Source organism: Elephantulus edwardii, unplaced genomic scaffold, assembly GCF_000299155.1.
Source record: "Elephantulus edwardii isolate Elephantulus edwardi_28Jun2011 unplaced genomic scaffold, EleEdw1.0 scaffold00209, whole genome shotgun sequence".
Taxonomy (NCBI): Eukaryota; Metazoa; Chordata; class Mammalia; order Macroscelidea; family Macroscelididae; genus Elephantulus; species Elephantulus edwardii.
Window position 1 is genome coordinate 827,114 of NW_006399959.1, and position 24,353 is coordinate 851,466.

Here is a 24,353-nt window from a genome sequence, read left to right on the forward strand (position 1 = left end):
TATGTGTCACCTCCCTCTCCTTCCTGGCCAGGCCCATTCTCCAGAAGGGCTGGCTCAAGTCCCTTCTCAAGAGATTGACTGGTCCTAGGCTTGAAACAGGAAGCCCCAAGTCTCAGCACAGTGGGTCACATTCTTGCTAGGAAGTGCCTTTCCCCTTCACTCCTCAGGCCTTCCTGGGCTGGGTTAGTGTGGGGCCCATCTGAGGCATCTGTCCAGTGTTCAGAGTCTTCCAGGACCCACCCCTCTGGGACCAGAGGCTGACTGCTGGCAGGGACAGGAAGTTCTCTGCAGTTGATCTGTGCCCACTTTAACCTGTCTCAACTTCCCCTCTCTCCCAAGGAGACCCCTGGAAGAGCAAGTGGGTTACTAGTGGCACAATTGGCCTTTCTCAGCTTCAGGAGGGAGGAAACTTGGGTGCTAATGGATTCAGATTGGGGTACAGGTCCAGCTTGGAGCTCCCTTGGATCTCACCTCCCTGGTGAGGAGCCATGACTGTGCCTCATCAGTGGAAGGGATGGTCAAGGCCGCTCAGGCACTGTATCTGGCAGACCTGAGATTTCTCTGTGATGCTGGCCTGCCTGACACAGGAGAGAAGGGCCACAGAGCTACTACCCCCAGGGAAGCAGGAAGAGGGGTCACAGTCCCTTCCAGATGGCATTGAATCATCCAACCAGAGTCAGTAGGGTGCAACATTTTATTCCAGGAGAAAGCTTGTCTGTAATGTGGGAGTGGATGGGGTTCCCAGACTGTCTCCTAAGGCAGCATGGACAAGCAGTTCCAGAGTCAGGAAACTGAGGGCAAGAGGGCCTCACTTGAACACCATCCTTGGAAAGAGAAGAAAGCAGTGAGGGAGAAGACTGGGGGTACAGAGGCCATAGGGAATGGGAAGACCACCCCACAGAGCATTCTCCAGCAGAGTTGGAGAGGAGTCCAGTAGCCAGGAGGCAGAGGAGACAGTGTGAACCCAGGGAGGGTTGGGGGGCCACTTGGCTCTGCCATCACACTCCCCAGTGAGCTTGGAGGGCTGCCAAGAGCATGGACAGTTACAGTAGCTGAGGGGCTAGAGGTGGTCAGCCACCCAGGGCTGGGTCGAGCCAGGGCTGTTAAGGGGCATTGCTACATGTCCTTGGGTTAGCCAAGGTGGAATTCTACCACTCAGATCTTTAAACACCAATTCCAAACCACTCCTGTAGAAATACCAAGATCACTGCCGTGGAGCTACAGAGTGCACCCCAGGCTCCCACCCATTCTTTTCCCAAGGGAGAAACCCACCAGCTGGCAGTGGTGCTCTCTGCTACAGGGCGGCTGGGAGCTGGAATCATCATATGAGTGCTAGTAGGATAATGGAAAGTTCACCTTAGAAAGAGGTGCCTGCACTTACACCAGCAGAGTTGAAACAGCCCCCAAGTCACAGTGGGGCCCCTATGTCCTAAGATCCTGCCCAGGAGCTTGGGGCACCCAGATGGTCACAGGGCTGAGGGGCTCACGGCTTCAAGTGTTCCTCCTTGAGAAGGGTGTTGGTTCTGGACTCGAAGCGCTGTGTTTTTTGGTGTCTAGGGGCCCCTGGTGCCTGGTGGGCATCCCTTGGGATCGGTGGTGGCATGGGTGGCAGAGAAGGTGGCCTGGGTGGTGCTGCCCGCAGGGGCCCTGAGTAGATGGTGCTGGATGCACTTGTCTGGCTGTACAGAGCTGGGAGGAGAACACAAGGCCTCAGGAACCACCCAGCTCCAGCAGAATGTAGTTCCCTGACCCAGCAGGACTCCATTCACCCAGTCCCGTTGGGCATCTGCACCCACAACACACCAGCAGAGGGGAGCATGATACCCAGGAAGGACCTAGGGGCCCAGAGTGCAGTGTCAGGCCTCTTGCTTGGCCTTGGCCTCAGCTTCAAGTCCCTGCCTTCAGGGCGTGATGGTGGAGAGGAGGGTTGAGATAGGAAGAGTGTAGGGGTGCAGTTGACTGCTGTTCCCTCAGAGGCCTGGCACCAGGTAATGGAAGCCATAAGCAGGCCCAGGGCATCAGAGGGCTCCCTTCTCCTACCGTGGCTGGTCACACCTGGAGGACAGCTCTGGGGCCTGGACCAGGGCCCAGCAAGTGAGTGAGCAGTGAGAGGCAGGTGAGGTGGGGGGATGGGTACTCACTGGTATGAGCTGGGTCATACAGGTTCTGGGATGGGGGCCGAGGAACCTTCACAGCTTCAGGGAGAGCAAGAAGACAGAGGCCAGAGTGAGGACTTGATTTCAGGGGTCCACCTCAGACAAAGCTTCCACTTACTGCCTCCTGGAGTCTAGAATCCATGACACCCCGAGGTTCTGAGAGGGTCTGGAGACCCAGTGGATAGTGCTGAAGGACAGTCACTGCTTTTAAGTCAGCAGTACTCAGGCTGTAGGCTGGGCTGCCATGGGCCCCTTCACCCCATAGCCCCACTTCTTTTCCAGCCTAGAGTTAGCATGACTGACTATTGTCTGGCCAAAGGCCACTGCCAGAAGGGTGGGGGAGAGGCTACAGGACAGGGAAGGACGAAGGCAGAAGGAGCCATGTGGCAAAACCCACCTGAGCCCTGACTGAGAGCACTGGGTCTGGTGCACTCCTGCCAGGGCAGGGGGAGGTGCTGTTTCTGGATCTGTCTCTGGCTGTCTCCTCTTCTTGTTCCAAAGAGCATCTGACCTCAAGGGGCATCTCCCTCACTAGGCTCCCACCCACCGCACATACGGTTCCTCCTCTGCTGGGGAGTGGGCTACACATACTGCTCATGTGCACTGCCCAATCCTCCTGGAACTTAGGCTGTGAGGGGCAGCGCTAAGCATCCCCGTCACACTGGGCACTCCCCATGAGATGGAAACGGCGATGGCCAAACAGACATCTAATTAAAACTAACTCACACACTTCGTCAAAGAAGATATTCAGATGGCCAACAAGCGCATGAAGACATGTTCAAAATCCCTAGCTCTACGAGACATGCAAATCAAAACAACTATGAGATATCATCTCACCCCAATCAGAATAGCAAGCAACAAATGCTGGTGAGGTTGTGGAGAAACTAGAACCCTTATTCACTGTTGGTGGGAGTGTAAAATGGTGCAACCACTGTGGAAGGCGGTATGACCCTTTCTCAAAAAGTTACAAATAGAGATACCATTTGCCCAAGCAATTCCACTACTGGCATCCAAGCAGATATATGCACACCCATGTTTATTGCAGCTTTGTTCACAATAGCAAGGAGTTGGAAACAATCCAGGTGCCCATCAACAAATGAATGGATAGAGAAGCTGTGCTATATTCACACAATGGAATACTATGCTGCATTGAAAAACAAGGAACTCATGCAATATTATTCAAAATGGGTGACCCTGGAGGACATTATGCTGAGTGAAATATCTCAGTCGCAAAAGGACAAATACTGCATGGTGCCACTGCTGTAAAATGGGACTGATATCAGGGTTGGGGTAAGACTGAGAAAAAACTGGATAAATTGCATATACTGCATTGAAACAGATGAGGGAAAGAATAATTTAAAAGCGATGTATGATAGGGTATTATGGTTATCACAAGAATCGAGAAGTAAGGTTGCATAGTGGCGTGTACTTGGGGCGGTGGGAGGGGTGCAGGGGGATTGTATATCAAAGGAAGAATTTTTACTTTTCAAAGAGAGGAGTGAACTGGGGCGTGGGGAGGGCTGGGCAGGGAGAAAAGTGCAACAATGAATGAATGGAAATCCAAAATCTTTGTAAATGTTCATTAAAATTATTAAAAAAAACAAAGAGAAAAAAAAAAACCCCAACACCTCAACTAACTCACAGCTGACCCTGCAGGGAGCCCTGAGACAGGAAATCTCCCAGAAGAGACTGTCTATATGCCTCCTGAGGACTCAGTGTGTTCCAGTCAGCAAAATACCACCTATGTACGAGGCTACTAGAGCTCCAGGGGGACAGGGCCTGTGGGACAGCCAACAATTGTGATCCCAAGCGGTCCTCTCTCTCAGAAAGAACCCTAGGTGGGGTGCTCCAGAGGGAAAAGCCAGAAGCCCAGGAGAACTTTGAACCCTCATCCCCTCCACCGGGTGCCAGATGGTCTCTAGGAAAATCTGTTATGGATTGCATTGTGTCCCCTCAGAAAACAGGGACACTACAATATACTGGGGAGGTTATGTACCACGAGTAAACCAAGCAGCTGCAAAAGGATGAAGGGTGAGGTGCTACACAGTTCATTTTATCACAACAGCGTGTCCACAGATGTGGTCTGTGACACTTTGTCAGGAGAACTACAACGGGAGAGAAGCAGGCAGAGGCAGGACCTCAGAACCACCAAGCAAGAAGCATCAGGAGGAACTTCCCTGTGTTGGGAAGCTTCTGGATATGGAAGTAATATTGGACCTATAGAGGAAGCAAGGACTTGGCTCCAGAGCCAGCAAGTGTCCACTAAAGCTGGCACCCAGCTGGGACTTGTAGCTTTCAAAACTGTGATAAATTTATGTTTATTAAAAACCTATGGTTTCTCTGTTATGGAAATTGTGTTGTTGTGTACCATCAAGTTGGAATTGATCCATAGCTGACTGTCCAGTGGGTTTTCAGAAGCAGTAAATCACATAGGAGGAGATTGCCCATCTTCTTCCTTCTGCAAAGCAGCTGGTGGATTTAAACTGTACACCTTTGCACATTTTCTTACCACTAAGCCACAAGAGCTCCCTATGACAATGCTAGATGTCTAAAACACTTCCTCAGTGACTTTTTACTTGACCAGAAATGGACATGAGCTAGACTTGGCTGTTTTGGCAAGAAATGGGCATGGAACATGAGACAGCATGGCCCAATCTGAGAAGTTTAGAAAGGTCCACGTGGCTGGTCCCAAAGGTATGTTGAAAAGATTGTCAAAATATTCATTGGAAATGAGGATGGCCAGACATCATCTCAGGCACTTTTTGCATGTGGTCAGTAGTGGCCAGTCCCTGGAGAAGGCATCTCAGTAAAGTAGAGGCTCAGAAGAAAGGAGGAAGAACCTCCATGAGATGGACAGATCTAGTGAGCGCAATGATGGACTCAAACCCAGCAGAGATGGCAAGGATGGAAGGATGGCTTGAGACCAGCTGGGGCTCCGTTCTGTTGTCCTAGGGCAATTCTGAGTTGGAACTGACAGCAAGAGATGAGGAAGATCAGATCTTGAAGGATCATATGGTCAAAGCTTCTGTGGAAAAGAATCTTCAGGGGCTGAGCAAGGATGGGGTAGGTGGCAGGGCACATAGTGTGGGCAGGGTGGTCAGCTGAATCAGTGACTTCCTGACAGCAGCCAAGTTCCTAATCACAAAGCCTGGGAGCAAACACACGACCTTACATGATGTTACAGACTGAACTGTGCCAACTCTAATAAGGTTGCTACAACCCTGTGGTAATTAGGATTCAATTTGGGAATGGATTTTCTTGATCATGTTGTGATGGTGGCTGATGCTGTTAGGTGCTATTGAATAAAACCAAGCCCTGCCCAGTGCTGTGCCATTCCCACAATTTCTCCTGTGCTCAGGCCCACCGTTGCTGCCACTGTGCCAATAATTCTCACTCAGAGTCTTCTTTTATTTTGTGGTTACCCACCCACTGCTGTTGAGTCAATTCTGAGTCAGGGTGGACCTCCCTCGGGGTCTGAAGGGGTCAGTCTTTATGGAAGAAGACTGCCTTTCTGACCTTAGAGGAGCCAGGCTGGTGGGTTTAAACTGCTGACCTTTCAGATAGAAGCCTATGATGTTTAAGAATGTGTCTTCAGCCAATCTCCTTTTTTTTTTCCCCCTCTTCTTCTCCCTGCCTCTTTTTAAACAGTCCCTCGGTAAGGACTATCCACTTAGCTTTGTATCCAAAGACGAAATTTGTAGGTGAAAGGAGTTAGGAGTTAGCCTTCGTTACAGACTGGTTCGTTTCAGGGTCGAAAATATGGAACGCTTCACGAATTTGCGTGTCATCCTTGCGCAGGGGCCATGCTAATCTTCTCTGTATCATTCCAATTTTAGTATATGTGCTGCCGAAGCGAGCACAGCCAATCTCCTTTGAGATATAAAAGAGTAGATTAAAAAAGCAAGCCACCAGAGGTGCAGGAAGATAGAAGAACAGATGCTAGGGGAGCTCTGGTGGCCTTAGGGGAGCTCTGGTGGCCTTAGGGGAGCTCTGGTGGCCTAGTGGCAAGAAGCTGTATTGCAATCCTAAAGGTACATGGTTCAAATCCACCAGATGCTGTGCCGGAGAAGGAGGGATAATTTCCTCCTGTACCAGTCAGATTTGATTTGACGGTACATGCACAAAAATTAAAAAAAAAAAGAAGAACAGATGCTGAAAAGAGAAAAGGACACAAATTGACAAGAGGTGACTTCCTCCTAAGTAGACACAGAGGAAGACTTCTCCTTGAGCTCCCTGAAAGCTCACACCCCAGCTCTGAACTTCTAACAGCACTCGGTAGCTAAAGCACACACACACTTTGCAGAGTGACTAGGGATCCAGAGATTGGGAGACAATCCTGGATCATCCTGGTGGAAGCCTGTTATTTCAGTCTTGTCTAGTGATGCCTGAAGACTTAAGAACAGCAGCCACAGTGGGGGTGAGGGCACAGGGGACAGCAGTGGCCAAGTCCAGGAGGAGCCATTTACATTGCAAGCCACTGACAAGTACATGTGTCTCCAGAGAGACAGGGTCTGGGATAGTGTGCCCCTTGGAACCAGGGTCAGGTTGTGTGATGGGTCCCAGATGTGACCTCTAGAACCAAGCAAAAAATGTGACCTGGTTGGGAAAAGGGTCTTGAGACAAGGTCATTTTGGATCACCCAACATGTTCTAAGGTGGTGTCCTGACAGAAGGCAAAAGGGGACAGGCCCAAAGAAGATGCCTTGAGAGACAGAGGCAGAGACTAGCATGATGCAGCCACAACCAAGGAAGATCAAGGACATCAGATGCTTGGGGGGAGCTGAGGCAGGATCTGCCCCAGAGCCCTCAGTAGGAATGTACCCTGTCTACCTCGCTTCAGATTTCTAGTCCCCAGGTTGTATCTACCTGTCCATCCAGTGTGTGGCCCATTTTTCCTGATGCCCTTGGACACAGACATAGGGTGCTGCTTTCTCTGTTCAAGGTGCTCCTTTTCTCACACATCAGTGTCCAGTTCTCATGTCAGTAGGGCAAGTGGTGGGTGAGGGAGAATGACAAGGGGTAGTTCTGACCCCCTGACCAGTGTGGACCATCAGAGGGACAAAGCCTCAGCTTCTTTTTCCAGAGGGGGAGCCTCCAAGGACACTCTCTTTTTGTCATTGTTATGGATTGTGTGCCCCCAGTATGTGTCAACTGGCCAGACCAGGATTCTCAGTATTATATAACTATCTCCACTTGTGTTCATGAGGCAGGGTATTGGGAGACCTGGTGGTGTAGTAGGCAGAGATGTTGGTTGTGCTACTAACTAAAAGGTCAGAATCTCAAACCCAATAGCTGCGTTTCAGGAGAAAGATTAGCCAGTCCTCTTAAGATTTATAGCCTTGAAGACCTGGTGAAGGGTTGCCTGAGTTCCTTCCCTGGGCCAGCATCCCTTGTCCTAAGTGTCCTGTCCCCAGGTATCCCTCTCCATCTGTAAGGATGGGTGCTCTGATTCTAGTTATTTGTCCCTCCTTGAACCCTACCTGATAGGGAATGCCCAGAGGAAGGGCAACACATCATTTTGCCCATTTACTGTCTCCTGGTATGCAGGTGATCCCAATCAGGGACAGTGCCTGCTCTGGATCCCACTGACTTGCACCTAAGTCACTTCCCACTTGCTTGTGTCCCATGCCCCAACCCAGCAGCCTCACCTGCCAGCTCTTTGTCTGAGGGGAAGGTGGGCCACACCTCCTTCGGGTTGTTCATGCGGCCCTTGTATAGGATCCCGTCCACACCCAGGATGTCCACCTCCGCCTGTGGGCAGCCCAGGTACTCCATCAGCCCATGGTGCCTGAGACCAAGCTCGCCAGCCCCAATGTCTGCCCCAGACTCACCGTGTCATAGTCCAGCAGCTGGGGGTCTCCATAGGGATAGATTGTTGATAAGCTGTAGGGGTTAAACTTGAGGTTGCTGTTGTTCCGGGGGGCATCACCCCACTCCTGCTGGAAGCCCACGGAGTGCATGTTTCCCTCAGGGTCCACCAGGCCCTGGAGCTGCATGTTCTGCTGTTCCCTGCATGAGACAGCATAGTCAGCACCCTCCAGGGCCTCCTTTGTCACAGTAGGGAGGCCCTGGGCAGAGGGGGACACCAGCTGTCCCTCAAAGGCCTGTGCCAGTTGCTCAGTCCTGACTTGGTCACAGAATTCCATCAGCTCTTTTGAGGGGTTCTGTCTTTCCATCACCCACCCTGTCTGGCAGACTCCCTCAGAAAGTGGTGGGTTCTGGTAGGGACTCTGAAGCTTGGGGTATCAAGAGCTTGGGGACTAGGCTGGGTCAGGATCTGGGAGGCCGGGTGGGTGAGCCAGAAGCATGAAAGCTCAGATGCAAGTTTTGACACTGACTTCCTCTACCCCTGACATTCCCTGACCCTAGTCTCCCCATCAGTGAAATAGGGAGGAAGACAAAAGCCCCCCCTCCTCCCAGTGTGGTCAGTGCTCAGACAAAGCCAAGCAAAGACTTAGAGGTTCAGGTGTCATGGCTAAGTGCCTCAAAATTGACTTGGGAACTCAGGGAGATGAGGGCTAAGCTCAAACAAGGTCTGAAGGACACATGCACATTGTACCCTCCACACACTGGGACCAAGACAATATAATGCCCAGCTCCACTCTGACTGTTGTGAAAGGATCATAGTGTAGGGGGCTGGACTGAGTGGGAGAAAAATGTGGAGTAAAACTCAGAAAACCAGGCTGGATGACCTAATGGAGACATGCAGAACCTCCAATGTTCCTTCCTCACCCTTGGATCTTGGAACAAAACTCAGTTGTGTGGCTCAGTTTTCAATCAAACAATAGGCCTACACTGTGAACAATAACCACACAAAAGCAAAAGGGCAGTGTTTGCTCAGAAGGAAGGATTAGATAGGATGATGAATGGAAATGAGAATAACAGGGAGGAAGCAGGAAGATAATGTTACAATATGGTGACTGTAATTAACATCATAAAACAAAATGTGTATGAATGATTGAACAGAAAACCTGTTTGCTTTGTAAACTTTTGATGAAAGCAAAATAAAAAAGTTAAAAAGGACAGGAATCTTTCCCCGAAGGCACATACAACCAGTTAACCACCTGACTTTGAGTCAGCTCCAGTCATGGTGGCCCCATGGATGTCAGAGCAGAACTTCCTCCACAGAGTGCTCAGGGCTCTGCTCCTTCTGATCATCAGGCCTTCCTTCTGAGGTACTGTTACTCTCAACAGGCAGCCTTCCCATTACTACTAGTTGGATGCCTCATTGTTTGCCTCATCCAGAGGCTGCTGAGACCATTGAAATAAAAAAGCCCCCAACTCCTAGCCATCTTCCACTGGGTCTCCAGGGACTGCCCATCTTTCCCCCTCAAAGCAGCTGGAGGATTTGAACCCCTGACTTTTTGGTTAGCAGCCTGACATGTGATGTGATACATTATGCAATTAGAACTTTAAAAATGACCAGAAGTGCAACCAATGTGCTCCTTAAGGCAAGGATGGTGGAATATATACCTAGGACATGTTGTATGGAGGGACACGTCCTTGGAAAAATATGCTTGGAAAGGGGGAAGGGCAGAGGAAGACCCTCAACAAAATGTACTGTAACAATCGACTTGAGCATGGTGCATGAACATGAAGATGGGGCAAAGTTTCGATCACAGGATTGCTATGAGTGGTAGTCAACGTGATGGCATCTACTAACAACATAAACTGGAACCCTCTGTGGTTAGATATTCTGTCTCATGGTGATCTTGCAGGATGGGGGTGGAAGGAACTGCCTGTGAAGCTCTGGAGGCTAGAAACATTTATGGAATCAGATTGCCTTGCTTTTCTCCCACAGGGTGGCTGGTGGGTTTGAGCCGTGAACTTTTCCATTAGCAGCAGTGTTTAACCACTACACCACAAGGGGTCAATTTGTCTCCTTCAGAACTCATCTGTCTGCCTGCCCATCTGTTGTCTATGTCCACACAAGCATGTGAGTAACTGACCACACCCTGGGACCATCTCTGGCTGTAGGGCTACAGGATGTCCCTTAGGATCGGTTGTTGGCATGAGTGGCCTGGGGCCCAGACCCCATGCTCACCTTATCTGCTGGGGCTGCTGCTGGTACTCGTAGCTGTTGGGACTGGATGGCTGGAGGCGTGATAGCAGTTGGGCTTTTCGGATGGTGATGAGATGTCTGTTGGGGACAAGAAGGTGACAGTGGCCAAGTGGGAGACATCAGTTGTCAACAGAGAACATGAGTCCCCATCTCCTTCAGGAAGCCTTCATGGGTCAGACAGGAGGTATATCTTTGGGGCACACCTCTCCCAATGCTTCCTTTGCTTCTGATACACCTGTAGTCCACAGAGACTTGGCTGCTGACCCAAGGGCCAAAGCCACCAGTGGTTTCTTAGAGAAAGATGGGAAAACTCCCATGTGATTGGCAGCCTTAGAGATGCAATGGAAAGTCAGCTATGAGAAATGTACAAAGAGAAATGTACAGTTACTGTGTCAATCCATCATGTTGAGGGTCTTCTCTCCTTTGCTGACCCTTTCTAAGCATGATGTGTCTCTCCAAGGAATGGCCTCTCCTGGCAACACATCCAAATTACCTGAGATGAAGTTTTTAATTAAAAAAATAACAATAAAAGAAGGTGATGGGAGGAAAGACATACAGTCTGTACCAAAAAGAATTGGCTGACACAGAACCATTTTAGGAAGTAGCATATGATAAAAAACCAATGGTTAAGGAGAAAGTTCAAGTTTCTTGGAAGGAATTGACAAAAAAAAATAAGGCTCCAGGAATTGATGGAATACCAATTTATATATTTCAACAAAGAGATGCTGCCCTGGATGTGCTCATTAGGTTGTCCCAAGAAATCTGGAGAACAGTTACTTGGCCAACTAATTGGAAACGATCCGTGCTTACTCCCATGCTCAAAAAAGGTGATCCAACAGAATGTGGACATTATCAGACAATATCACATGCAAGCAAAATCTTGCTGAGGGTTATCAAAAAACAACTAGAAGTACATTGATAGAAAACCCCAAGAAATACAAGCTGGGTTTTAGGAGAGGCCAGGCACTAGGAATATCACTGCTGAAGTCAGATGAATCTTGACTGCAAGCAGAGAGTACCAGAGGATGTCTATTTGTGTTTTATTATCTATGCTAAGACATTTGACCCTGTATACTCTTTCCATATTCTTTTAATGTTTCCTGGATCATTTAATATTCTTCCCAAAGCATCCTTAAGTATTGCAACTCAAGCCTTGACTTTGGTCTTCAGTTCCTTCAGCTTAAGAAATGCTGAGCGAGTTTAGCCCCTTTGATTTTCTGACCTCCAGCTCTTTGACATTCCATTATAACACTTTACTTTGTCTTCCTGCGCTGCTCTTTGAAATCTTCTGTTAAGCTCCTCAGTATCTTGATTCCCCCCCTTTGTTTTGGCTTCTTGGCACTCTAGTGTAGAGTCTCTTCTGACATCCATCTTGGTATTTTCTTCCTCCTCTGTCTTTGAATGACATTCTTCCTGGATGATATTCTCCCACAGCTCATCTGGTCTTTGCTTATTAGTGTTCAAGTCCTCAGACCTGTTACTGTGATGGTTTTGAAATTCAGATGGGATAGACTCAAGATCAAATTTTGGTATCCATGGATTTGATTTAATTTTCCTTAGCTTAGGCTAGGTTTAGAAGAGGCCATGGTACTAGGGATATTATAGTTAATGTTAGATGGATCTTGGCTGAAAGCAGGGAGTACCAGAGGAATGTCTGTTTGTGTTCCGTTGACTATGCAAAGGCATTTGACTGTGTGGGTCACAACAAAATGCTGTTCACTCTGAGAAGAATGGGAATTCCAGAACACTTGATTGTGCTTATGTGAAATCTATACTTGGACCTGGAGGCAGTTGTCAGAACAGAGCAAGAAAATGTTGCATGGTTCAAAATTGGGAAGGATGTTATGTCAGGGATGTGTCCTATCTCCATACCTTTTTCAATCTATATGCAGAATAGGCTATCTGGGAGGCTGGGATTTATGAGGAGAAATGTGACATTAGGATTGGAGGAAGACTCATCAACTGTCTGAGTTATGCAGATGACACATCCCTGCTTGCTGCAATGAGGAAGAGTTGAAGCACTTGCTGCAGAAGGTCAAGAACTGCAGCCTTCAATATGAATTGAAGTTCCACATCAAGAAAATAAAATTTCTCACCACTGGGCTGATTGGTAGCATTATGATATATGGTGAAAAGATTAAGATTGTTAACAGCTTTAGTTTGCTTGGCGCCACAATCAACACTCTTGGTACCAGCAGCCAGGAAATTAAAAGACAAATTGCATTGGGAAAGCCTGCTGTCAGAGACCTCTTCCAAAGTACTGAAGAGGAACAATGTAAGTCTGGAGACTTATCCAGGCCATAGTCTTTGCAATTACTTGCTATGCATCAGAAAGCTGGACAGTGACTAGGGTTGATAGAAGGAGAATTGATGCCTTTGAGCTGTGGGGCTGGAGAAGAGTATTAAATATACCATGGACTGCTAGGAAAACAAACAGGTTCGTCCTGGAGAGGGTGAGACCAGGCTGCTCTTTGGAGGCAAGAATTCTGACGCTTTATCTGACATATTTTGTTGCAAGGAGGGACCAGTCCTTGGAGATGGACATCATGTTTGGAAGGGTGAAAGGACAGTGCTAGAAAGGAAGGCCCTTGATGGAATGGATTGATTCAGTGATTGGGGTAATGAGGGTAGGTGTGTCAGAGGCAATAAGATTGGCACAGAATAGAGCAGGGTTTAGGGTTGTTGTAATAGGGTCATTAGGAATTGCAGGTGACTTGATGGCACATACAACAATGACAACCACCAAACTATTTTTTTTAAACTTAATCACAAAACATTTACTACCTTTAAGCTTTCTTTCCCCTCACTTAGTAGAAACATTTTTAAACTTATTATTGGCATACTGACATTGACACAGTGACTGAACTAATGGGTGAAGTGTAGCAGAAATGCTGAGGGTGGTGCAGGACCTGCCAGGGTTTCCTTCTGCCTCATGAGGGGTCAGTTCAGTGGCATCTAATAACATAAACAGTTTTCCAGAGCACTCAGCAAAAATTGTTCCACAACTATGCTCTTCAAAATTGCAGCCATTTGCCCCATTTGATGCTGTAAAATGTAACTTTACATTGAAGTTTGCTAAAATTCAATAAAATGAAAACTCAGCCCCTTGGCCACATTAGCCGTATTTCTAGTGCTAATTATTTACACATAGCAAATGACCACTGCACTGAATGGCACTGATATGAAGTATATCTGCCACTACGGAATGCTGTGGACAGCGTTCTTCTACCACCTGACTCATACTGGCTGAGAAAGATGACTATAAAGTATTCATAATTTTATGTCTGGATTTAGGTTGCTTCTGATTTTTTCTGGCTTGCAGGGAAAATTCTGGATGTGACCTAGAGTGGTGATGGATTCTGTGGGTTACCTGCCCTCAAAGAACACTGAAATATAACCCCAAATATGAAGAAACACCTAGAATTGTGTCCTTCACAATGAACATCACCACCCTTTTCCACTGGAGCTGATTCAGCCTCTGCTTACAGGGGATACTCAGGAGGTTTGGTGTAGGAAGGAAGGAATGTTATAACAATGTGTGCAGCCCAGGGACTCCCTCAGAGTGGAATGAATGAAATGGGGCATGTGGAAGGATGTAAGTTTTGTATGTGAGAGCAGGGTTCAGTCCTGCAGGGAGAGCTAGGTAGGGCTTGTGAGTATACTCCCTGGTGGGTCATAAGGGAAGGCTGACAGGGACCATTAGAGGAGATGAAAGGCAGCTCCCTTGGTGGCCAGGCAGTGCCAGGTGAAGACCAGGAGAATAGGGCATGCATGAATGCTGTCTACCGAGCAAGCATAGACCAGAAGCGAACAATAGACCAGAGCCTCCTGGGTGGACCTGGGCAGGCTGGCAGAGGCCAAGAAGGGAGGATATGCATGGGGGCCCTCTGGTGGGCTGACTGGGGTGCAGATGCCCCCCAGAGGTCAGGAATCCAGAGGAGGAACAGGTTCAAGGATATCCCATTCTGGGTAGACATGGACTGTACTTACGGGCCAGTCATCATCTCCACCGGGCGGTCACAGGAGATGCACTTAACTCGCTCAAATAGCTTCCTGGAAGAGACAGGCTCCCTTAGATCGGGCACCTCTCCTCTGCCCAGCCTTTGCCTTTGTACCAGGACTCCCACTTGTCATGTAGAAGGCTGAGGAGTAGGTGTCTTTCTGGAGACCTCTCTGCCAGCCAAGGCCAGAGCTTCTCACCAGAACTTCCAGGGTAGCTTCTTGAACTGAGGAAGTCCTCTCCCCTTACCCCAGTGTTCCACAAGCTACTTCCCTCAAATGCTAAGCTACTCAGTTTTCCCAACCAGTGGGTAGAAGCTAGGTTTCCCCTCAGAAAGGGGCTTTGCATACTCACTTCCTGAAGCCAGCAGCACTGTCTGGGTTAAAGCGGAGGCCCTCGATCAGCAGTCTCCTGACTATTTTCCAAACATCTTCCATTTCTAACTTCAAGTTATCCAGGTTACTGTGGATCAGCTGGGCACCAGCATAAGCAAACAAAGAAGGTTTGGTTACCATACTCTGCCCCTTTCCAGAAAGGGAGAAGTTAGAGTAATCAGAAAAGTTACACAGAATAATGCCATTCTCCAAAAATCATGGTGATGCAAACCATGATTAAAGCAGTGAAAATCCGACACCTTCTAATACTTCTGCAGTGGTAGGAAACTGGCTTCTATTTCTTTAAATAAATACTGTGTAGTAGTTTAAAGTAGCATTTTGCACAGCCTTAAGTAAGAAAAGTTCTCATTTGTAGGCAAAAGATGGAATAAGGTTGAAGAGTCATCCAGGAAGAAATTGGTACTGACTATCTGACAAAAAAACTGACAAAATCTCAAACACGTCTGCCCTGGAGGAAGTGTAACTAGGGTGCACCTTAAAGACAAGTATGTATATATATCACATACTCTGGGCATGTTGTCAGGAGGGCCAGTGCTTAGAAAAAGCCATTTTTCTTGGAAAGGTGGAAGGTCAGAGAAAGAAAGATCTTCAGTGAGAAGGATCAACATAGTAATTGTAACAATTGGCTTGTGTACATAGGGATGATGAGGATGGTGCTGAACAGGGCAGAGTTCAGTTCCATTGTTTATAAGGGTTGCTATGAGTCATAGTCAACTTGAAAGCATTCAGCAACATGATGGATGAACAATTCCACAAAAAGCCATGAAGGGGAGTCAGTGCAGAAGATCCTCCAGTCCCAGTCAGCCCCAGCAGCCATCTTGAATGTACTCTAATGGGAGACCCTACACCAGAGTCAGGGAATACTACATAGTTTAAAATTAGGAAAGATGTGCATCATTCTTGTATCCTTTCTCCATACCTATTTAGTCTAAATGTTGAGCAAATTATTCAAGAAGCTGAATATGGCATCAGGATTGGAGGAAGACTCATCAACACCCTTGGTTATGCAGATGACACAGCCTTGCTTGCTGAAAGTGAGGAGGAGGACTTGAAGCACTTACTGCAGAACACTGCAGCCTTCACTATGGATTGCATCTCAACACCAAGAAAACAAAAATCCTCACCACTGGACTGATAGGCAGCATCAAGATGGATGGAGAAAGAATTGAAACTGTCAATGACTTTATCTGACTTGGGCCCACAGTCAGTACACTTGGTACTAGCAGTCAGGAGATCAGGAGATATATTTGCACTGGGAAAGTCTGCTGTCAGGGACCTTTCCAAATTATTGAGGGGTAATGAAGTCAGTTTGAGAACAAACGTGTCCGTGATTCAGGCCATAGACTTTTCAGTCACTTGCTATGCATCTGAGAACTGGACAATGATTAAGGATGATGAAGAATTGATGCCTTTGAACTGTGGCATTGTAGAAGGGTGCTGGCAAACAGATATGTCACGTATGAGGTGCTGCCAGAGTACTTGGAGGCAAAGATGATGAACTCACTTACTTTGGATATGTTGCTAGGAGAGGTTGTTTCTTGGAGAGGGACATCATGCTTAGGAAGGTTGAGGAGTGGTGAAAGAGAGGAAGACTCTTAACTGGTTGGGTTGACAAAGTGACTGCAGTAATGGACTTGAGTGTGACACAAGAGATTGTGAAGATGGCATGGGATAGGACAGTGTTCAGATTGGTTACTATTAGTCATACTCAATTAGATGGCACTTAAAAACACCAAAATCACCCACATAAACTCCTTCCAAACTAATTTTTCTTTAAAAATTGGGATTATGGTGATTTATTCAGAAAAAAAGGTACATTTGAATAAAGGGAAATTGCAGTCCACATGAGAACTTTTTCTACTTCAACATGAGAGCTTCTAATCAGAATAATCTAAGGAACACAGAAATTATAATACCAGCACTTTATTGGTGAGTTTTTGGACACTACCAAACTCTTGACCCTCAGAAGCAGAAAAAGCAGAATAAACTTCACTTGAAGTAGCTATGTTCTGGATGTTCTGGGGGTAATTTGTTAGGTAGTAAGAAAGAATGTGTGAAGGGTGCTCACCTTGCTCATGTCTTTGTTCAGGTGCTCAAAGGACTTCTTCCAGTCTTCCTCATAGTTGGTGACCTTGAGCATAAGGCTATGCATCATATCATTCAATTCCATCACCACTGTCTCCAGGTCAGCCCGGCTGGCCTTACTTGCCAAGATACTTCTGTCAGCTTTCTAGAAAGAGACGGGGAGTTCAGGAAGCAGGGCTGATGGAGGCAGGTCAGAGGCAGCTAGGACAAAACCAACCTCTTCTGGGGAATATTTTATCTAATTTGGAGCCATGGAAGTTAAGCCTTGGCTTAAGTTCAACCTTGATGTCTATATTGGTTCCAATAGGATCCTTTTAAAAAAACAATTACAGAAAGTTATTTTATTGAAGGAGCTAGTTGATTCTAGACAAAGGAAAGACAGCATATCAAGTTCAGATGTTTTGGCAGGAGAGATGACTACTACTAAAGGCTCCACTCAACAAATACACTCTAAATCTTGAAGTCTCCTATTTCTTCTCATACAGAAGTGGATAGACTTTGGCACTCAAAGGATCATGAAGACCAAATAAGACAAATTCTTTTGACCAGCCACCAAGAGTCTTTGAATCTTCTCTCAACCAGTGCATCCAGTGAAAACAAAATTCATTTTCCTGACTCCTCTGGAGGACTGAAGAGTCTCCATCACATTGTAAGCTCCCTGCTCTTGATCTTCTTTTCCTTGTACTCACTCGTCAGGCATTTTGTGATCTGCTGATTAAGATCAATGCAAGACCAAAAAATTTCAGAGTTCTGTGCTGAGTGGTACCAACATGAGGAGGACTTTGGATGCCAACACATTGACTGGCCCCGTGAGTGGCCACAGCCAGCCTCCACTTAAATATAATCTTGAGATCTAAATTAATATCTGCCTGTGGCAGGGAAGTTGGTGTATAAATAATTTTTTTAGTTGTGGTGAAAATATGTATAACAAAATATTTTACAATTCTAATTCAATAATACTGATTACACTCTTCATATGGTATAGCCACTATTATTCTTTTCCTCATCCATCCATTACCATTCACATACACAAATGGCCTCCCTCCTACCATTGTGGCATGAACTCAACTGTTCCTCCTCTCCAAAGAGCTAAAGAACAACAATGTCAGTCAGGAGACTAAGGTGCACCTTATTCAGGCCATGGTCTTCACAATTACCTGATATGTATCAGAGAGCTAAATAATGACTAGGGGTGACAGAAGAAGAATCAATACCTTTGAGTTGAGGTGCTGGAGAATAATATTGAACATATTGCCAAGAGAACAAACAGGTCTGTCCTGGAAAGGGTGAAACCAAGGTGTTCCTTGGAGGCAAGGATTTTGAAGCTTCAGCTTACATACTTTGGACATGTGGCCATGAGGCACTTGAGAAGGTGGAGGAACAAAACAGGAGAGGAAGGCCCTAGATGAGATGGATTGACAGAGTAATTGGGGCAATGGGGTTAGGTGTGTCAGAGACAGTGAGACAGGCTCAGGACAAAGCAAGCTTCAGAGCCATTGGGCACAGGGTTGCTATAAGTAGCAGGCGACTCAATGGCACATAACAACAACAATGTTGTAACCTGGAGGTTATGGAATGATCACCTATGATTTGACAAGTCAAACAGTTGTAAGATGAGTAAGGGTTGGATATAATGCCCTGATAAATGTAAGGGGAATTTTTCTGAGGTGTGGCTTATCCCATAAGAGATAAAAGGAAAGAAGTAGTAAAAAGAAAGGAGACATCTCAGTACCACCAAGAAAAACTGGCCAGGAGGAGAGCATATCGTCTAGGCCCAGGTTCCTGTGCTGGCTCTTTCCCCACCTATTGCTTGCATCCTATATTTGGACTTTCAGACTTCTAAATGAAACTGATTATGAAAGCCCTCCACTTGTGTAATTTCCATTTAACAGTAGTAGGTAACTAACACATCCTGGTAAACTGTTAATAATCTTTATTTTCTAGATATTTGCTTATTTAATAAAACTGAGATCTTAGCATATGATTTTTAAACCCATACACCTGAATGGATGGTCTTAACTTTTGAGAGGTCCCCAGCCTTTCTATATTGATACAAGTCATAGGAAATTAGCTCTGGAGCACTATCCACCTGGTGTTACCATTGTGGAGTGCTGCCATTTTCCTAGATGGGAAACCTCAGTTCAGGGGAATAGAAAAGGTAGGGGAAGTTCTCTGCTCACTCACCTCTTTCAACTCTTGTTCCATATTGATTTTATCCACCTTGTTAATTTCTAGGTTTTTAATTTGAGCCTGGAGAGTCTGATGATAGAAGCAAAGGCATGTCAAATACTTGTGGGAGTCCTAACTGCAATATCTCCCTCCCATTTCCACTTTTCCACGTGTAGATGTTATATTAAGGGTTTATGGTTCAAAAATTGCCATTCTTTGACTTTGTCATGTGGGTGGGCAGTAATATGTGAATAGGGCAAATTAGCCTGTCCACAAAGGGATTGGCTAGTTTTGTCAATCCACAAGGGGATTGGCTAGTCTTGCCATAAAATTGAGCAGATTTGGCATCAGAGTTGGAGAATATACCCAATAAGCAAAGAAGAAGCAAGAGAATGCAATGTGTCCCAAGATTTTCGTGCCAACCAGACCAGTACCTATGGAAGCATCAGGCATAGCAGCAGAAAACTAGAGACCTGACATGAAATGGAGTGGATCTTAGGGCTGCTATACCACAGGAAACCAGAACTAAGAATCTTTGTCTAAGTTTGTTGGAGAACTTGAGGGTGGGGAGGACTGAGATCTTTGTAACACTGGCCTAAAGACATGAGGCTCAAGGCTGAGGTGCCCACAACCACTTTTTGGAAGCTGTCCTGTATTCTGCTACTAACCTGAACTATAGCCTTCCAGTTCTGTGTGGTCTGTGAGTTATCACATCAGATTTTGGATCCAGTAAAGCAGTAAGCTTGATGTTTGGATGAGTAGAAAGAGGTGTGGAAGTGTGGGGGACATGTCTGACCTCACAGGAATTGATTCTGTATTGTTGATGTTGTTGAAAGGGACAGTTGGTAAAGGTCAGATATGGTCATCCCCACGTGGCCCTTGCTCTCCCCCCCCCCCCCGTTTATTATATCCCTAGAAAAAGAATCCCAGGATTTTTCCTCCTGTTTGTTTTCGTCTTGCTTCCTCGTGGTCCATGATGCCAGTTGAGGTTGTCAATTCAATGAAACTGAACTGATGGGATGGGAGCAGATTATATTCTGTTACTTTTCTAGATCTTTGAGCTGCACATCAAATCTGGGGTTAATAACACCACACTTGTTTGATCTGCCTGTGAGGTTGACAGCAATTTTCCCTGCTCTGTGATCATCAATGATTTCAAATTCGCCAATGTAACCATGCTTCATCATCGCCATCAGGAACTGAACGATAGCTTTGTAGCATAGCCTGATAAGAACCTGGCACTTGCCTCTCTTCTTGGCACTGTTGATGCTTTTGGGAGCATTGGCCAGGACGTTCATGCACACTATTGTTGCAGCATGGAAAGATGGGGGAAAGGGCCCTTGCTCTTTTAACAGTAGGAAAGGATAGTGGGCTTGTTGAATAGCAGGCAGACAGGTACATTAGAAAGCCTAGTCCCAGAGGGCTCTAGGTGCCCAGACTAAGAGATGAGGTGGCATTCAATGCAGAAAGGACACTGGCATGAATGAATGGAAAGCCAAAATCTCTGTAAATGTTCATTAAAATTAATAAAATTTAATAAAAAAATAGCAACAACAACAACAAAAAAGCAAGGACACTGGGACTGAGAGTAAGTTGTTTTTTGGAGGTGGTATCAAAGGAACTTTGTTCTGTATGGAGGGAAATATGAAGTTGAGAAGCACAAAGCAAGGCAGACACCTAAGCTCCCTAAATGTTAAAGGCAAGTGTTCAAGTTGTATAAATTTACTGAGTGTTTATCATTGTGTCACTCATGCTATCCCAAACAGTAAGGAGAAATCCTTATTTCCTATGACCATAACTCCATGAAGGACACCTCTGTTCAATTATTCTGCCAACTTTACCCAAAAGCCTATCATGCATCTGTTGCTTAGTCATAGTGTGGTGGCATGCTGTGGTGCTCAAAGCCACACTGTTGGTATTTCAAATACTAATGGACTCATCTGTGGTGGAGAAGAATTAAGAATCAACAGAGCTCAGATTCTGGGAAGATGGCAGCCATGGAGAGTACAGTGTGAAGAGCCAGAGGGATAGCAAGCCTACATAAAGACGGAACACTAGAGAGTACTTGACGTTCCATAGAGACAAACCATCACAGCGTGACATGAATAGTAGGAATTTGAACCAGAACTTTTGTTAACACATTATTTTAGAAGCTATAAAAACTTAACATTAACACCCTGCCACGCCACAGTCCCATCTTGGACCCAGCAAAAGCTGGAACCTGTTAGCTGAGCTGCTTTGGTACTTGAAAGGAAAAAGGTTAGTGGGGAAATTGGCTGAATTCTCTTAAGCCCCATTAAAACCTGGTGGGTCTGTTGCACGATGTGGACAATAGGAATTGAATCATAACTTTTGTTGAAACTTTCAGTATTAGAACTGTAAGAACATAGCCGTGGTGTGGACTTGGCAAAAACCAAAAGCCACAAGATGAGCTTCTATGGGACCCATTGGAAAGGAGAAAACTTAGTGGGGAAATTGGCTTAATCCTTTTAAGCCCCACTAAGACCCAGTGGGTCTGTTGCATGACATGGACAGTAGGAATTTGAATCAGAATTTTTGTTGGATTAGACTCTGAATGAGCACATAGCCTCAGTTGCATTCGGGGCCACATTTTAGTCCACACTGTAGATAGGCAAAAGCCGGAAACGGCAAGCCAAGCTTCTGAGGGACCCATTTGAATGGGGTAAACTTGGTGAACAGTAGGAATCTGAATAAGAACTTTTGTTGGATTAGACTAGGAACTGTACAAAAACACAGCCTGGGTTGCACTCCGGTCCACATTTCAGTGTGCACTTCAGATCAGCAAAAGCCAGAAGCTGCTGGACCCATTCGAAAGGGGAAAGCTTAGTGGGGAAATTGGCTGAATTTTCTTAAGCCCCACTAAGACCCAGTGAGCCTGTTGTGTGACATGGACAATAGGAATTCTAATAAGAACTTTTATTGATACAAATAGTTTTAGGAACCACAGGATCTTAAACTCGTACTGCTTTACAGAAATTTGACTGAGTCTTCACTGGTCCTGCTAGACCCAGGACCCTGCTTGGGCAGGGGCCACTGGGTGAGGGCACTGGTTAGTGCTGCTGGGTAGGGGCCCCTGAGTGAGAACTGCTGAGTGGGAGGTGGACAGCTGGAATTTGATCGGGGACCTCAATCGTGAGCACATCTGGGCAGCTAAGGTCTGAGTGAGGTCCCTCAAGTGGTTGACCCACCCTGGTGATTATTTCACCCCCCTGCCTACCCCACCCCATTTGGCTCCACACCTATGCCTACATGACCAGTCAATCAACCTGCCTTTAATCAAGAGCACCTGGATCTGACTTACCTAAAAAGGCTGCTCTCACAGGCTCTGAACTGACCTTTTCCTTGAGTCAGAAATTCAGAGAAACTGTCTTCAGATCAAGAATATATCAATGTCTCGAAGAAAACAAGCTACCCTAAACACTACACAAACACAAAACAAGATGTTACCGCCAAAGGATGACACAGTAGCAATGGATTTCCTGAAGCCAGAAAGTCTGATGGAACTTTTTGACACAGAATTTAAAAGAACAATGATTGAATATTTTCAATAGATGAAAAACAAACTCAAAGAACTACAGGACACTATAAGCAAAAACCAGGAGGAGCTAAAAACAAACAAACAAACAAACAAAACCCAATCCAGAACAATGCAGATAAAACAAACGAAGCACTAGAGGTACCGGAAAAACAAGAAACCATACTCTAAAATATGAGGTCCAATGTTTCAGATGCTGTCAGATGGAGGGACACATAAGTAGAATTGAAGAGATAGAACACAGAACCAGTGAAATAGAAGATAGAATTGTCACCACTGATCTGCTAGAGCAAAAAGCAGAATAAAAAAGATAGGGAAAAGAAGAAAATCTAAGAATAATGTGGGACACCATCAAGAGAAACAACATGCGCATCATTGAAATCCCAGAATGGGCAGAAGCAAGTAAAGACACCGAAAAAGTTGTGGAAGAATTACTAGAGGAAAACTTGCCAGGCATAATGAAGAATGAGAGAATATATATTCAAGAAGCTGAGCAAACACCATATAGAATAGACCCCAAAAGAAAAACACCAAGGCATATCATAGTTAAATTTGCCAGAACCAAAGATAAGGAGAGAATCCTGAAAGCAGCAAGAGAGAAACAAAGAGTAACCTACAAAGGAGAACAGATAAGATTAAGTGCCGATTTCTCAGCAGAAACCATGCGTGCAAGAAGAGAGTGGAAAGACATCTATAAAACACTCAAAGGACGATTTATCAACAATCTGCGTTATGTGGATGATACAACCCTGCTTGCTGAAACTGAGGAGGACTTGAAGCGCCTGCTGCAGAGTGTCAAGGACTGCAGCCTACAATATGGATTGAGGCTCAATGTCAAGAAGACAAAGATTCTCACCACTGGACCAATTGGCAGCATCAGGATGGATGGTGAAGAGATTGAGATTGTACACAGCTTTAGTTTGCTTGGCTCCACAGTCAACACTCTTGGCACCAGCAGCCAGGAAATTAAAAGGCACATTGCAATGGGAAAGTCTGCTGTTAGGGACCTCTCCAAAGTGTTGAGGAGCAATGGTGTCTCTTTGGAGACTAAGGTGCGTCTGATACAGGCCATGGTCTTCGCAATCACCTGTTATGCATCAGAGGTTTTGCATTAGCACAATTAAATGTTCTGAGTTGGAAGGAATATACTGAGTCATTGTATAGAAAGGAATTGGCATATACAGAAGAATTTAATGAAATAACATATGAGCAAGAGCCTATGATGATGAAGGAAGAAGTTCAAGCTGCTTTGAAGGAAATAGCAAAAAATAAGGCCCCAGGAATAGATGGTACACCAATTGAAGTATTTCAGATAACAGATGTTGCCCTGGATGTGCTCACCAAGTTGTACCAAGAAATCTGGAGAACAACCACTTGGCCAACTGACTGGAAGAGATCTATATTTGTTCCCATTCCAAAGAAGGGTGACCCAACTGAGTGTGGAAACTACAGAACAATATCATTGATTTCACATGCAAGCAAGATTCTACGGAAGATTATCCAAAAACGACTAGAACAGCACATCAGCACAGAATTGCCTGAAGTCCAGGCTGGGTTTAGAAGGGGTCGTGGTACTAGGGATATTGTTGCTGATGTTAGATGGATCTTGGCTGAAAGCAAGGAATACCAGAAGAATGTGATTATGATACAAAAACAGATACGTAAGTATAATATAATATAATAGAAAATGTAGAAGTTGTGAGAAAACCTGTGTGGTGAGATACTTTCAAAGTCAACTACAATGCATAGTTAGCTGTGAAAAACCTGTAACTGTTTTATTCCGCATCATCCTCATGATTTCTGTGAGTATATTCCATTATGTTAGTCACTGTGTCAACTCATCTTGTTAAGGGTCTTTCTCTCTTTTAGTGGCCATCTACATTCCAAAGCATGATGCCACTCTCCAAGTACTGGCTTCCCCTGAAAATGTG

At 45.8% G+C, this 24,353-nt stretch overlaps 1 protein-coding gene across 1 annotated transcript in view; it reads right to left on the reverse strand.

The window, feature by feature from the left end:
- Positions 1–1,483: 1,483 nt before the first annotated feature.
- LOC102857893 (chromosome unknown open reading frame, human C16orf96) overlaps positions 1,484–24,353 on the reverse strand; it is a 98,153-nt gene continuing 75,283 nt past the window's right edge. Inside the window, exons 9-17 of the mRNA XM_006897473.1 lie at positions 18,882–18,956; positions 16,681–16,842; positions 14,572–14,690; positions 14,208–14,270; positions 10,200–10,295; positions 7,987–8,164; positions 7,804–7,906; positions 2,142–2,195; positions 1,484–1,689 (exon numbers count right to left, since the gene is read on the reverse strand). Of these exons, the coding sequence (XP_006897535.1) occupies positions 1,484–1,689; positions 2,142–2,195; positions 7,804–7,906; positions 7,987–8,164; positions 10,200–10,295; positions 14,208–14,270; positions 14,572–14,690; positions 16,681–16,842; positions 18,882–18,956 (1,056 nt within the window). The remainder of the gene's footprint in view (positions 1,690–2,141; positions 2,196–7,803; positions 7,907–7,986; positions 8,165–10,199; positions 10,296–14,207; positions 14,271–14,571; positions 14,691–16,680; positions 16,843–18,881; positions 18,957–24,353) is intronic.